The following is a 13,953-nucleotide window of genomic DNA, read 5'->3' as shown; positions in this document are numbered from 1 at the left end:
TGTGTGGATATTGGAAAGTAACTTTATGATAGGTGTCAAATCAGTGTTTTATATTTTCTCCTACATCCCCCCCTAAAAAGAGAGGGGTGTACCCATATGCTCTCATGCACACAACTGGTAGGTACGCTTTTATTGGGACTGACAAAGTAGCACTGGTCTCTGTATGCCCTTGGCCTCATCATCTTTGTAAAGTGAACAGTTACTAGACGGTCAAAGAAATCTTAACAAATCTATCACAACACCTCTAGCACCCCATTCTCTCTCCCTTCCCCACCCCAACTTTCTGTGGAGCCAGTATCAGAAGTTTATCTCATACATTCATGTACACCATCTATTTGTGTATTTGGCATAAGAATTTACTGTTCTGAGTTGGATTTGACCTGGGGAGCGATGTGATCAATGGATGGGCTGCACAATAGCTGTAGGATTTTGAATGCCTCTGCTTGGCTTCTGACACGCTATTAAATTGCAGTGAATCAACTCTTACCTTTCATGCCTTAATTTCTTCATGTGTGCGATACCAGCTGCTTTGTATAGGGCTTTTGAGCATCTTGCTGAGGAAGACCCCTGAGCAAGAACTAGGAAAGAGCATTAGGTTCAGGAAAGAGTCTACTGCAGGCTTTGCTAGAAGAGGTTCTGAGAGAGCTGCAGGTTGGTTGGTTGTTCGCTGTTGCTCCGTTTTCTGTGCTAGCTGTTTTTTCAATACAAGGAGAGCAAGATTAAACTATTTGACCCAAGTTTATTTGTGAAGCTGGAGTCATTCGCTTAGCATGCCTCGCCGTCCAGACTGCTTCAAGCTGCTCTTGCCTCCTTCATCCTCCACGAGTGTTTCGCTGCTTGTTAGTAGTTGGAGCTCCAAGTATAGTCTGTTGCAGTGGCCTGGGATGTGGCAACGGGGTAGCTGGGAATAAAGGATTTGGGACTCTCCATCCTTGGGCCGCTAGCACAGCGGGAGCCTGAGGCTGGTTTCCCCCAAGGAATTGCTGAGCCTTCAGTCTCCCGCAGTGTTGACAAGCGTGTACCTGCTTGTTTCCTAGCTCTGCAATCATGTTCTCTGCTATCTAAATCAATTGTATAGGCAATGTAATTGTGCCCTTTTTGCCAAGAGGCGAAAAACCTACCTCAGTCTGTTGTTTGATATGAGAAATACCTAAATGAAAGACATTAAAACTTCTCTGCCTGCAGTTGAGGTGAATGTATGTGCATGAGTTTCATAATAAGAATTTTGTGTGTTGTCCTTTTATCACAGTTTTTTTCTTCTTTTGTTTCTTTATTGTTCTCATTTTAAACATTTGAACCGGAAGAAGGCACATCAGTAAGAGTTATGGTGGGGTTGCACCTGGGCAGCCTTGGGCGCAGGCAGGGCACGATGGAATTAAGTCAGCTGGCACAGCTGCAGAAAGAGCAGCTGAGGAAGTCCTGCTGTCCTCTGCGCTAGGAACCTGCTAGCCCTAGGCAACGAGGCAGACCTGGAAAGTTACCCACTCGCAATACTGCTTCCAGATGCTTTAGTTTCATCCCAGCTTGAAGCAGAACATCTTTTCTTTGCCTTCATGCTTTTTCTTACTTGCAGGCCAGAGCGGGAAGTTACAGTTCTGACTTACTGTCTTAGCTGTTTGGCCAGCGCAAAGAGAAATAATCCCAGCCCAGTGATACTGGGATGCAGATTTTTTTTTTCCAGTTTTTCTTATTTTTATTTTCCACTTTGCTCCTGCACGTGGTTGTGTTTTAAACCCGTAGTCAACAGAGCTGTTTTTATACCTTGTGAGAACACCACTCAACATAATTTTTGAATGTTATAAAAATAGAAGCTGACTGCAGACGGAGAAGCTGCAGCGGAGGGGACTGAGCCAGAGATGGAGGTGGTGCTGATGAGAGAACAGGACTGGATAGGAAAAGTGGAGGGATGCTGAGCACTTAGGCTAGTTCAGGAGTGAAGCCAGGGAAGAGGCCCCCGGAGAGGGGTACGGAGCAGAATTTCTCATTCTTCCCACGTGGACTCATGGGTTCGGGAGGAGCAGAGAGCAAGGCGGCACTGACGCAAAGGCCAATAGGGAACGTGAAGAAGAGTGGATGAGAAGGGAAAGGGGTCTGTGTGAAATGGGTATACCAAAGTGACAGTGAGCAGGCGTGTCTGGCTACTTCTGCTGTAGACTTCTAGGTTTTTTTGAAGCGTTTCTTCTTAGTGGTAGTGGTGGGGTATTTGCCTTAAAGGCCCTTGACTTCTGGGAGGGGGGGAAGTACTAGCTTTGGGGTACTAGTTAGGTCTTGCAAAAACGAACTTTAAACTCCCAGAAGCTTTCATTGGTGAATTTTACAGAATGAGTGCTATGTGCAAGTATCGTGGGTGTTTTGTTTTTTTCTTAATATATTAAAAATCTATTTAAAATATCTTTCTTAGATAGTAAGACCTGAGTTTGGAGGGTCTAACGTTGTGAACTCGGAAAGAGTTAAACTTTATCTAGGTTTGAGGAGAGCTGTTATTCAAAAGTTGGAGCAGGGAAATTGGGACTAATTCATTCTTCTTTTTTTATTTTCCAATATATCAATTTCTGTGGACAAGAAGAGAGGGACTTTGGTCTTTAGGGACTCTTGCTCCAAGCTAATTGGCAGTACTCATAATTGCACCACCAGAAAGCAATAAAATAAATGCATAGAGCAACTATAACAGAAAGCAGATGTCGTCTTTTTGTAATTAAAAAGAAAGAAGGCAATAAGAAAAATAAAGGCAACTGACTGTGCATTTGATAGAAGTATATTCTCTTGTAACACAGAACAGAAAAACTCATGCTAGGGAAACCGAAAGGTACACTAACAGCATTTACATGGAAAATTGGGGTCATACATGCTTAATTTTTCATTTGAACGCATCGAGTGAAGAGCCTTGCTAGTTGGAACCGACAGATTTTTCTCATTGCTTTCTCAAATCTGTGTTTCCACTTTGACTATAAGATCAGTTATGTCTGATTCAACTGAGCAAAAAACGTGAAAACTTGGATTTGGATTTTTTCTTCTACGTGTGTACATTTTGTGTTGGAAGGGAACAGGTATTAGGGAGGCAGTTAGCTGTGAAGCACACTAGTATTTTTAAAAATTGCACATAAAATGAGAATAGAGTTGAGATATTTTAGCCAATTATCCATCTGCATCTGAATGACTCTGTGAACCAAAACAGTCATCTTTGTTCACTTATCGTACTACATGGAGTCGTTCTCCTGGTAGTGGCTCAGAAACAAACAGGTAATGGGCTTTATGTGAATGATTTTTTTTTGTTTTATTTTTTTATAAGTGTTAGCATGAATACATACGTATGCTTTGAGCAGTGGTGGTACTTCAACAGGGTGGACTCTGCCACCTCCCTCCGGGGTGATACTGCTCCAGAAGAGAGCTGCAAGGCTGAGAAGGGAGGCGACTGAGCTGGCATCTCTCCGGGTGCCCTGTTGGTTTTTGTTTGAAAGAAGGTTAATTGATACACTTAAAGCAAGATACGCTGCAGCGGCACGAAGGCAGGAAAGCAGCTGTATGTAACTTTTTATTTTAATTTTCCTTTTAGTATCCTTTTTCTGCCAGGACAGTTTAAGACGTTTGATGCTCTGACGCAGGCATTAACCCTCTTGTTGCCTTGGGTTGAATAACGGAAAGTGTGATTTGGTATAAAATACTTTTATAGCAAGCAGTGAGTACTCAGCCTTTTAAATACCTGTAGGTGAATCTGAGCACAGATGGCTTCAGAGGAACTGCTTAGGGGGAGAAACTGTTGGGGTTTTAGTCAATTAGGAACTTGTTAGTGCTACTTTATGTATGTATAAAGCTCAAGTCCTGTATTTTCCTGATTGTACATCAGGATGTGAAATGTTACTCGTCATGTTGTCCTGATCACTGTGACGTTTGTCAGTGAAATAGCATACCTTGCTCGCTCCCTCTATGCTGGTTTGAGTTACGCAGGAGGCCGTCTTGTCCTGTGGATAACCTACAGGATATTGCTGAGGAAGAAATGCTAAACTTACTGTAGGAATCGGGATAGTCCCTTTGGTAAAGACTGGACAACATGTTTGCAGCAGCCCAAAGCAGAGGCAGATGGGGAATTTGCATGCTCTGTATATGCATGGCTCAAAAACTCTGCCCCCAAACCCCAATTTCCTAAACGTTTACAATTTTTGGCATGTTTCTGGTACAGCGTGTTCATACTGCTGCAGTGAAGGTGAAAATTAAGCAGCTGCCCTATCGTTCCTTCTCGCGTAACCCTTGAATAATGTATTCACACATAGACATACGCTGGCTTATGCTCCTAGCATGTTAACCAGCCTTTTGCTGCTTGGCCTGCAGCTGTCATACTTTTGGTTGAAAACTGGTGTCAGGTTGCTTAAGAATTTCAGCTGAATTGAAAAATACAACATGTGAAGTAATAACTCTACAGTTAAGCTTATCTATCTCTCTTGAATTGTATCTAGTATTTGCATTACGATTTACCCCAGCACCCTTCAAATGAAATGCTCTTCTGTATAATCATGTATCCCTAGCAACACAGAATCACTTTCTTTGTTGGAAGCAAGACTGGGAATAGGATATGTGCAGCTTGAAACACTTCTTGATCAATCTGTGTCTGAAAACTGCATGTAAACCTTACAAGGAGAGCAACAATGCAAGTTTTACTGCACATTCTGTTCTTAAACACGTATGATCTCTATAGAAGAAAAATTTGAAAGTGTACTTGTTTGTTTATGGGCAGAAAACCTATGGTGTTGAAGTACTACTATGCAGGGTTTTGGTGCTGCTGTAATACTCTGGAGGAATGTTCAAATATTCTTCTGCACCCTGTTTTAAAAAAAAAAAAAAGTCAGGTGACCAACTATAATCAGGCTAAGTCTGTGCAGGACTGAGCCTGTTTTCCTCTGTAGAGTGTTTTGTAGATAATAAGGCAAACTTCCACCTTTTTATTACTCATTGGAATAATTTAATGGACTTAAATGAAGTTACTAAGACTTAATTGAGAAGATGCGTATGCATTTCCTCCTCTCCCCATGTGCTTAGGAAGTGAAGAGTTTTTCTGGTTACAAGGCAGGAGGGTAGGACCTTCTTGGAGACAACCACAGGATTGCAAGATAAGCAGGGTACGCATGCTATTTTATTTTTGGTTCTAGCAGCAGAACAAAACTGCGGTGAGATTTCTGCAAAGTGCTTTCTACTTATAGGCTCTGTGAAAGCTTCTTTTGTAATTGCCAGCAGATTCCAGAGTTAATTCTGGTGAAAAGTATACGTTTCCTAGTGAACATCTCTTTTGTCAATGGGGATTACTTACAGCATTCATATGCACTTCATCCTCACAGCGGGCTGTGCTTGTGCAAGTGTGGGCCAAGTATGATTGAGGTGGGTTAGGTCAGTAGTCTACCTAGCTCAGTATTGTGCCTAAATTAATGTGTGTAGAGGCCCTCTCAGGAAAGAGGAGTTAAACCAACAAAAGCAGTCAGTGATCTCTTCCTGGTTATTTTCTCCCCGTCATCAGTGGTTTAGAAAGTTCTTGAGCCAGAAATTATATCAAAATCACAATAGCTGTGGATCCTCCCTTAATTGATTTAATCCTCTTTCTGAATACCATTGCCCTTTTGAATTCCATAGCATCCTGTGGCAAGGAGTTCACGATTCCACCCTGATCCTTTTCTTCTAAATAGGTTTTATCCCTTGTTTCTGTTCCATTCAGTGGCTTGAAAGGCAACTGGATAGAGTTGTCCATTTTGGGGCGTGAAGAAGACAGAACTGAGTCACTTAAACTCTCAGAGAGGACTGCTGCTTTTTTTTTTTTGGGGGGGGGGGGGGGGGCAGGCTTTCTAGAAGCTTGACGGTCCCAGTGTTTTAGGTGCTTCAGCTTAGTGTACTACTGTCTCATTTCTCAATCCATACATTGAGATGAGCTCAATCTGGCTTGATACCCTTATGGTCGACTGTAACTCGCCTTGTGCACCTAATGAGGTAATATCTTACCATTATGGAGGCTCAACCTCTGGTGAAGGGTCAGGACACTCAACTGAAAGAAAACTAATGGATTTTGGCCAGACTTGCAGATGGTGTATGTGACTATAAGTTACGTATGTGTGCGCTGCTCAAAACTCTTTCACTCTCGTTTTCCATTTTTCCTGTTCAAAACTATATTAAGCTATTCGCAAAGCATGTCTCATTCCTTTTTATTTATAAAAAAAACCTGCCACTTTCAAACTCAACTTTTTTTTTAATAATTATATAGCTTCCCCCCCACCCCCCACCCCCGTTCTTTTTTCCTTGCTGCTTTTGGCTGTGTAAGAAAGGGGGAAAGATAGCTGTTGCTGCAAAAAGCTTTACTATGTTTATCTGAAGGTGACTTGGAAACTCGTACAACTTTATCTCATCAAGTTTCAGGTCGTCGTTCCAATCAGAATAACTGCATGCACTTCTCTGGCAAGCTGTAAAACTATAGAGAAAGCAGTCTTACAGTTAAGATGACCTTTCTTGGCTTACTTGGTGTATCACAGGAGACTATGTCTTCAAATCCATCTCTCATAATTTATAGGCAGTTAAGGCTGCTGAAAAAGCAGACTTTCCTGACTAGCAGTTCTGTTTTTCCATCTAGGCTTTATCTCGTATTTAATATAGCCAAGCTTGCGATGATTCCTTTTGAAGAATGCAGGCTTGTGCTAATGTTTAAATTTGCAGTCATGGCTTTTCAAATCAAAACGGACGTTTTCATTCCCAGTGAGCACAGCTATACTTCTGGGTGAGCTGGCTGGGTAGTATATGCAGTCATCTGCTCAGCTGGAAAAGCACACTTGTGGAAGGAGATGGCAGGGATGTGAGGGATATTGGGGAGCTTTGGGATACTGCAGCGAGGAGGGAGCTATGAAGGAAGCTAATAGGTCTAGCAGCTAGGCTGCAATAGGACACAGGGTGTGAGGTGGGAATAGCTGCAGTGAAGTAGGGGATATGGGATGGAGGTGGGTGTATTGTGGTGGGTGATGTAAGAGATGCGCAGAAGATGGGACCTTGGTCCTTCTTGGCACAGAGGTGTGCATGTGCTCACAGCGTCTGGTTGCAGCCCTCTGGTTCTGCCAGACTCGGAGTTGTTCAGGGCTGGTTTAGAGGTTCAGCCTGTGGCATGCTGGAAATCCTGCTACCTCGCTTCTTCCCGAATCTCTTCTCAGGCCAGACTAAGCATTCCTGCATTCTCTATTTTCACTCTATCTGCTGTCACTTGAGCTTTCCGTAAGTTTTTTGAATAGTAGACCGCTAAAAGAGCGTGTCCCGTATGCATCTCATTTTCAAAGGAGAGCGGAGGTGAGTAGGGTGATGGTGATGCTGGGGAGGAAGTGCTGATGTTTTGAAGACTGTAATATTTCATTGTTGGGGACTTGTTTGGCCCTTTTTGGACACTCCTGTTTTAGGCATTGATGATTCCCTCTTCTACAGGTCACAGAGCGTATTTTTGTGGAAGGAGCTAGTGTGGGAGTTTGTGGTGTGTTTTGGGCACCTCTGTTGGAGATACCACTTGCCTGCTCTCTCCTGGAGAGCAACTTCCTTGCTCATTCAGGGCTTTCTGTCTAGCAGCCTGACTTTTCCTTGAGGAGCCTGGGATGTGTGCTAAGGCATTTCAACATGCATATGTTAGGGCTGGCTGTTGCAGGAGCTCTGGTTCCTAGCTCAGTTTTCTGTGTCAGCCTCTGAGTAGATATTGAGGAAAGTAGTAATAATTATTTGGGGTGTAGGTGTCTTCACATTTCTTTCTGCCTCATAGTGACGGACCTGTTTTGATGGTGATTTTTACTGGATTCAAGAGCACTTGGACTGGTCTTTAAACCAGACAAGACTTAACGTTTAAAGGATTTTTCCCTCAGGTTAAAATGGAAATAGTATGTCTGAAAATGCACTGCTAGTGACTTCAGTTATTTTAATCTGAGGCATTCCTGGCAAGAAACACCTATCTGTGTTTCCAGAGGATGTATGCATTACAGAAGACTTCAAGTTGCATTTTTGTTTTGTGTATGAGGTGTAGTGATACTGGATGGAATTTCCTTTTTTTTTAATGCTTGCATTTTTTTTTTTTAATACAACCAGTTGACTTAAGGTCTGTCCGTGCCCCTTCTGGAAGCATGTGTTATGATACTGGCTTTTCCTTTGTGCGTGGAATTTTTGTAAGAGGCAGTACAGGCATGTGTCTTTAACTCTGTATATTAACCTGAATTTCTACATGCACAATTCCCATTGATTTTTTCTTTTCATTAGCATCAAGTGTCTATAAGGCTTACAATATTGCTTCTGTAACTGAAGATGTTTTAGAAAAGCAAAAACTTATCAAAGCTTAGGTATCAGTAGAGGGCACTGGCTGATGATTGTAAGTCTATGAAATTTGTGTCCAAAGTATTTGATGATATAATTTTTTAACCTAGTGAAGAACTCTATATTCCTTTTTAATATTGAGTTATGGTTTATAGAACTTCTTGTGGCATAAAGCTAAAATTGCTGCTCTACGTGTGTAAAAGGCATTAGGAATCCTGCTTGGAAGCTGCTGAATTCATTTCTGGGAAAGCTTTTAAGTTGTCATTCCTTCCTCCCCTCCTCCCACCTTGCTGTAGAAAAACTTCTGGCTTCTTTTGCAAAAGAAAAATCATTAGGATACTTAACTGCACAGATCTTTTTTTTTTTTTTTTTAAAGTACTAGTGCCAAAACAAATCTGTGCACTGCATTGTGGAGAAACCACGAGGAAAACCAGAGCTTGATGTGCAAGCGATGTTCCGTTACATGCCCTCAAATTAAGAGTGTATATAGCCTGCTTTTTAGCCACCGCTTAAGAATTAAAAACCAGGAATGAAAGGTGGACAGATGGACCTTTAGAGATGCGCTCAGGCACGCATTATACGTATACTTTTGCATTATATGTATACTTTTTTATCCTGTAGGTAAGCATACATGCTGAATGTACACTTTTTCCTTCTTTCTGCTTTATGGAGCTATCTGGAAATTACCAAGATGTCTGCTGTCTTTACATGCCTAGCTTGGATTTTTTTTTTTTTTTTTTAAGAGGAACCTTTCGCAATGTTCAAGAAAAGTGAACGCTATTGGAGGAGTGAAAAATTAGAGATAGCGAAAAATGTCTGTGGGCTTTTTAAACATTTGATGAGAGTGGTACTGTAGTGTTGGGAGATGAGGCGCTTAGTCAACCTCCTCTTTTGGTTTCACAGACCTAGCATGAGCTTTGTGTGTGAATCCGGCAGTATTTTGAGGGGAATAACGCACCAAAGTGTTGTGGGTTTTTTTGGGAGGGGGGGAAGTAGAGAATATAGGGATGTAAGAAAATTCTAGGTACTGTTCCCTTTTCCATCACAGTGGGAAGAAGTCTTTTGAGTTTGCTTCTTTGAAAGTCACCTTGGAGAAAGAAAGCCCTCGGACTGTGACTTCCTTTATGAAATATGGAAACATTCAATAACAAAGTTATGAAACATTGACTTTAGTGATTTTTAAATTTCTTATTGATTCTTCTAAACCAGGATGTTCTGCAGAACTCCTGGGTTACATGATGTTTAAACAGCTTTCTCTGTTCATGTGGACAAAATTGCCCAAACTGGTAGTAAATGGGTATTTAGTACTTCCTTTTAATTAGTTTTCCTCAGTGAGTGACCTAGGAGGGAGGTGCAGGGACAGTTACTCTGTGCAGGTGGTGGGCAATTCAGTGCCAAAATAATGGGTTGCCCTTATATTAATCCACCACCTGCACAGAACAATTGCCAGAACAATGGCAAAATTAATGCTCTTTGTATGTGGAACATCCCTGTTTAAACTGTACAAGTTTTAAAAAGTCCTCTGCTTCTAATGGTTGAATTGTGAAAGAAACAACTACATACTTATTGTCAAACTCTCAGTAAGCCCCTGAACTTCTGCTAAAATTGATTATGCAACAGAGAAGCTGAGGCAATGTATATGCCAAAAAAAAAAAAATTGCATCCATAAATTCATAGATTGTACTCATATTTTTTTCTTTCTTATTTCAGTTCCTTGGCATAGCATTTCTTGGGATTGGATTGTGGGCATGGAATGAAAAGGTAAGTGAGTATAGCACTAAACTCTCCACACAGTTTTTACAGAAACAAAGTTGAGCTTTACTGTTGAGTAAAGCCTTGGCTTGGCTCACCTCAAGGAAGATCCTTGGCATCTTGCCCAAGAGTGGTTTGGCAAGAAATTATAGCTTACACTTGCGCATAAAACAGCCGTTTCAGTCCATGCATGCTCAAACTGCAGCACAGGCACTAGATGGCTTGCCCGAAGGCAGTACTGGCAATACGACCCTACTGCACGCGTCCCAGGAATCCAGGAATCGAGAGGGAGCCTCCATGTCCCAGAGGCCACTTCCTGAAAATAAGCTGCCCTGGCTGGGTTGTCTGAACATAGCACACTAATTGCTGTCTCTTTTTTTTTTTTTTTTTGGGGGAAAAAAAAAAAAGGCACACAATCCCAACCACCAGACCTACGACTGAAAAAATAACTTGTTTTTCTTCTGCTAATAAAATTATCCTTTGGAAAGTTTTCTGTTATGAGACTGTGAAATCAACTTGGAAATGGCAAGAAAAGGAGGGAGGGGGGGAAAAAACCCTTGTGAACCAGAGCCTAATTTTTAGTTTGCTTGCTGCAGAAGTTGGGAAGATGATAAACTATCAAGCCGTAATATACAAAACAAGTCATTATGTGTTGGGATGCTGGATGAAAAGCTTGACTTACTAAAAGGCCACCGCTAAAATGAAAGCCAGGGTTTCCTTTTTTTATTTTACAAAATTGAAAACAATAAACCTGATGAAAGTTTCTTTCTCTTTTAATGGAAAACACTATGCAAGTTCCAAAATGATGTTATGTTCACGTCAGGCATAGTAACTGGTGCTTGCAGCAGATCAGAGTAACACGTGGGAAACATTTGAGTTTTGCCACTTAAAAATTCAGGACAAATTTTTCTGTTTCAGAAGTAAGCTATTAGCTTAGAACATTCTCATTGTTCTGCGCATGTTGGATATGGATAATTACAAATAGTAATTCTCGGTGCTAGTAATAGGATATTAATTGATTGTGTATATATCCACACACCCATATGTTTGCATATATATGCACAGACCATGAGATACTTGTGTTGGATGGCTTGAATGGGCCTGGAAGGAGGTGCTCTGTGTGGTGTGGTTTTGTGTGGGTGGGTGGGGGTTTGTATCAACCAAGAGGTAAAAAGTTTCACTTAATTCTCCGAGTGTACTCGGAGCTTTTACCTAAGCCCCAAGTAGTTACTTGCTCTGTTTCAGTGTGGCTCCGCAGAAGGAGTTTTAACAAATTTGTGTTGTTTCGATGGTATCACAAGTAATGCTTTAGAGGGAATGAATTGATAAAGGGAAGACAGCTGTAGTCTAGTTTGTGAAGTTTAAAATGTACCAGTCCTTATAGTCAAAGGGTGTTTTGGCAGAATGATGGTTTGTTAGGTTTTAATATATTTTTTCTATGTGAAAGGGGGTCCAGTCTTTCCTAGGAGAAATGCATTCGGTTCAGAATTGTAAGTAGCCAGAAGCCAAAGCTTGTGTTTTCGCTTGAGATCTGTAGATTTGTTACCCTGTCATCTTAAACCATTTTTGATCAGATGCTGCAAGTGGGAGAAAATGTCACATTGTTTATTGTTTTAAAGGGCAGGTCCTTGAAAATAAGCATCACTCCCTAACCTCTCCGACTGTTGTGTCCTGTGGCGCTCAGTGTGGACTGTTTTATTCTGTGGGTGAATCAGCCACACTGTCGTGTAGATACAGCTGAACTGCTTAAGCTGAGGAGTGCAGAGAGGCTTAATTTCTTCTTTGTAGCAGAAAATATGGACTTGTGACAAGCTAATCTGAGACCTTTGTTTTACTCTGCTCCCGTGGCTGGGTAGAGACAGATAAGGGCAAGAAGCCGCAGTCGGCGAGAGCGAGCCCCAGATGCTCCCCGGCCAGATGTCAGGGAGAGGGGGCAGATGGCTCCTAGCCCAGGCTCGCTGGGCTGGGAGGTCGGCCACGAGGGTCGTGGGGGGCGGGGGGGGGGAGCCCAAGGCTTGAGCTGTAACTTAACTGAAAAGCACTTCTTTAGCCAGAGTTCTCCTTGGTTAAGCCTGCGTGTGTCTTGGGCATTGTGGTCCGTTGTAACGGGATACCTTAAGGCTGCTGCTGTCCCAGTGAACAAAGTCTTTATCAAAGTTGAACTCGTAGTACTACTGTATAGTGTACAAATGTGCGTTTGTAAGTTTTGTGCCAGAATGGGTCATCAGAAAGAGTTCTCTACTGTAAACTTATTTGGGGGTGGGGAGGATTTAAGTTTACTTCCCTCCTTAATCATCTGGCTCTTTATCCAGCTGTGTTGTGTTATACCCCCAGCTATCAACTTGTATATACTTTTGGTGCTGCACAGAGTCTTTTTAAGATCGAAAGACAGTGCACCAGACCAAATTAAAAAATGCAAGATATACTGAAGTCATCCACATTTTTGCAGGGGTCCCGTTTGCTGCTGGGGGAGAACTGTTTGGGGTAGGTTTTTGAGTTTACTTTTTTGATTAGTTTGGACCATCATCTGTTAAACGTTGTTTTAGAGAGAGAAAAGCTTGCTATACAGTCTTGTGACCTTCTTTATAGGCTCGGGTGGGAGGGAAGGGGCAAAAGAGCTCATTTGTCCGATAGTCAATAGAATTGGCCTGACAGCCAGTCAGCCAGACTTGAACAAAACCTGGGAAATTAGCATTCTCGGCCATGAACCTGAAACAGAGCTGGGGTGGGCAAAATTAGAGAATGAACAAAACTCTGTATACATGGGTGTACTGTATAGCTCACAATCCTCCTGTGTCTTCAGGCACACTCAACTTGAGCTTGTAGCATAGAAAACTTCGTCAACAAGCAGCCGATTGTTCCGAGTGCTAACAATGAACATTGGTAACATGGAAAGAGTCTGGACTAAGCCTGAGTGGCTAATGCTGCCTTTAAGTGGGGAGGGGGAGAGCTTTATGGTCATTATATTTTACTGGCTTTCTTAACCACTTCAAGCAAATTCTTTAATGACTTTTTAAAAATAAACTAAATTTACCCCAAATGCCTACTTCCTTGGTGACATATATTAGCTAATGAGATCTTAAGGCTCACGCATGGGGAGTGTGCGTGGTATGACTCCAGTGGGTGATTGGAGCTTACAAGCTTGCTGTTTCTCTCTCTAACTGCAGCAGATTTACATGCAAGTGTAGGGACAGCAAGTGCTAAATTGCTCTTATGTCTTCGGAGACAGTAAGAGACTGTCCAGGGAGAGGGTCCTTTTAGAAGGAAAGAACTTGGGGTTGATTGTAGGGTCTTTTTTAAGTAGGAGGTGGTAAAGATAAAGATAAATGGGAAAAAATCTGCAGATCTGGGCAAAATTTGTTGAGTAGACTTAGTTCATCTATGAGGTCTGTCTGCCCTTGCCCTGAGGTTAAAACTATCAGGGTTTTTTTTTTTTTCAGGAAAGAATTCATACTACTTCTACTGTCTCCGTTGGTGACAAACATCAAGAGGGAGCAATGCCCTAGCCGCTCTGTGACGGTTGCACATGCATTTATATCGCGTTGTTCTTTCAAAAAGATAATTGCTGGCAAGGGAATGCTGTGCCTATCCTGGGGGTCCCCCCCAAGCTGAAGGGAGCTCAAAGCATGTCTCTAGCTTATGCCCCGCACTCTGCAGGTGGATGTTACAGGGCTGGGAAAGAGCGAGTGCAATAAATACTGCCAGTTACACTAAATTTAGGTTTCAGTGCATAAAGATGCATTGTCTAAACAGGCTTTTAAGTCTTGTTACTAGTGTTCCAGCACCTAGTGATCATTAATCCTGAAAAATACAAAAATGTGCTTATAACTTGTCTGTTTTCTATGCCAATTGTTCATCTATTGAACCATTCTTTCCCATGACAAGGAAACTGGACTAATT

At 42.0% G+C, this 13,953-nt stretch overlaps 1 protein-coding gene across 1 annotated transcript in view; it reads left to right on the top strand.

Annotated features, from left to right (window-relative positions):
• The window catches only part of TSPAN5 (tetraspanin 5), an 87,646-nt gene that overhangs the window by 53,801 nt on the left and 19,892 nt on the right, over positions 1-13,953 (top strand). Inside the window, exon 2 of the mRNA XM_068941606.1 lies at positions 10,012-10,062. Coding sequence (XP_068797707.1) covers positions 10,012-10,062 — 51 coding nt within the window. The remainder of the gene's footprint in view (positions 1-10,011; positions 10,063-13,953) is intronic.

Source organism: Struthio camelus, chromosome 4, assembly GCF_040807025.1.
Source record: "Struthio camelus isolate bStrCam1 chromosome 4, bStrCam1.hap1, whole genome shotgun sequence".
Lineage (NCBI taxonomy): Eukaryota > Metazoa > Chordata > Aves > Struthioniformes > Struthionidae > Struthio > Struthio camelus.
This window is presented reverse-complemented; position numbering and strand designations above follow the sequence as displayed.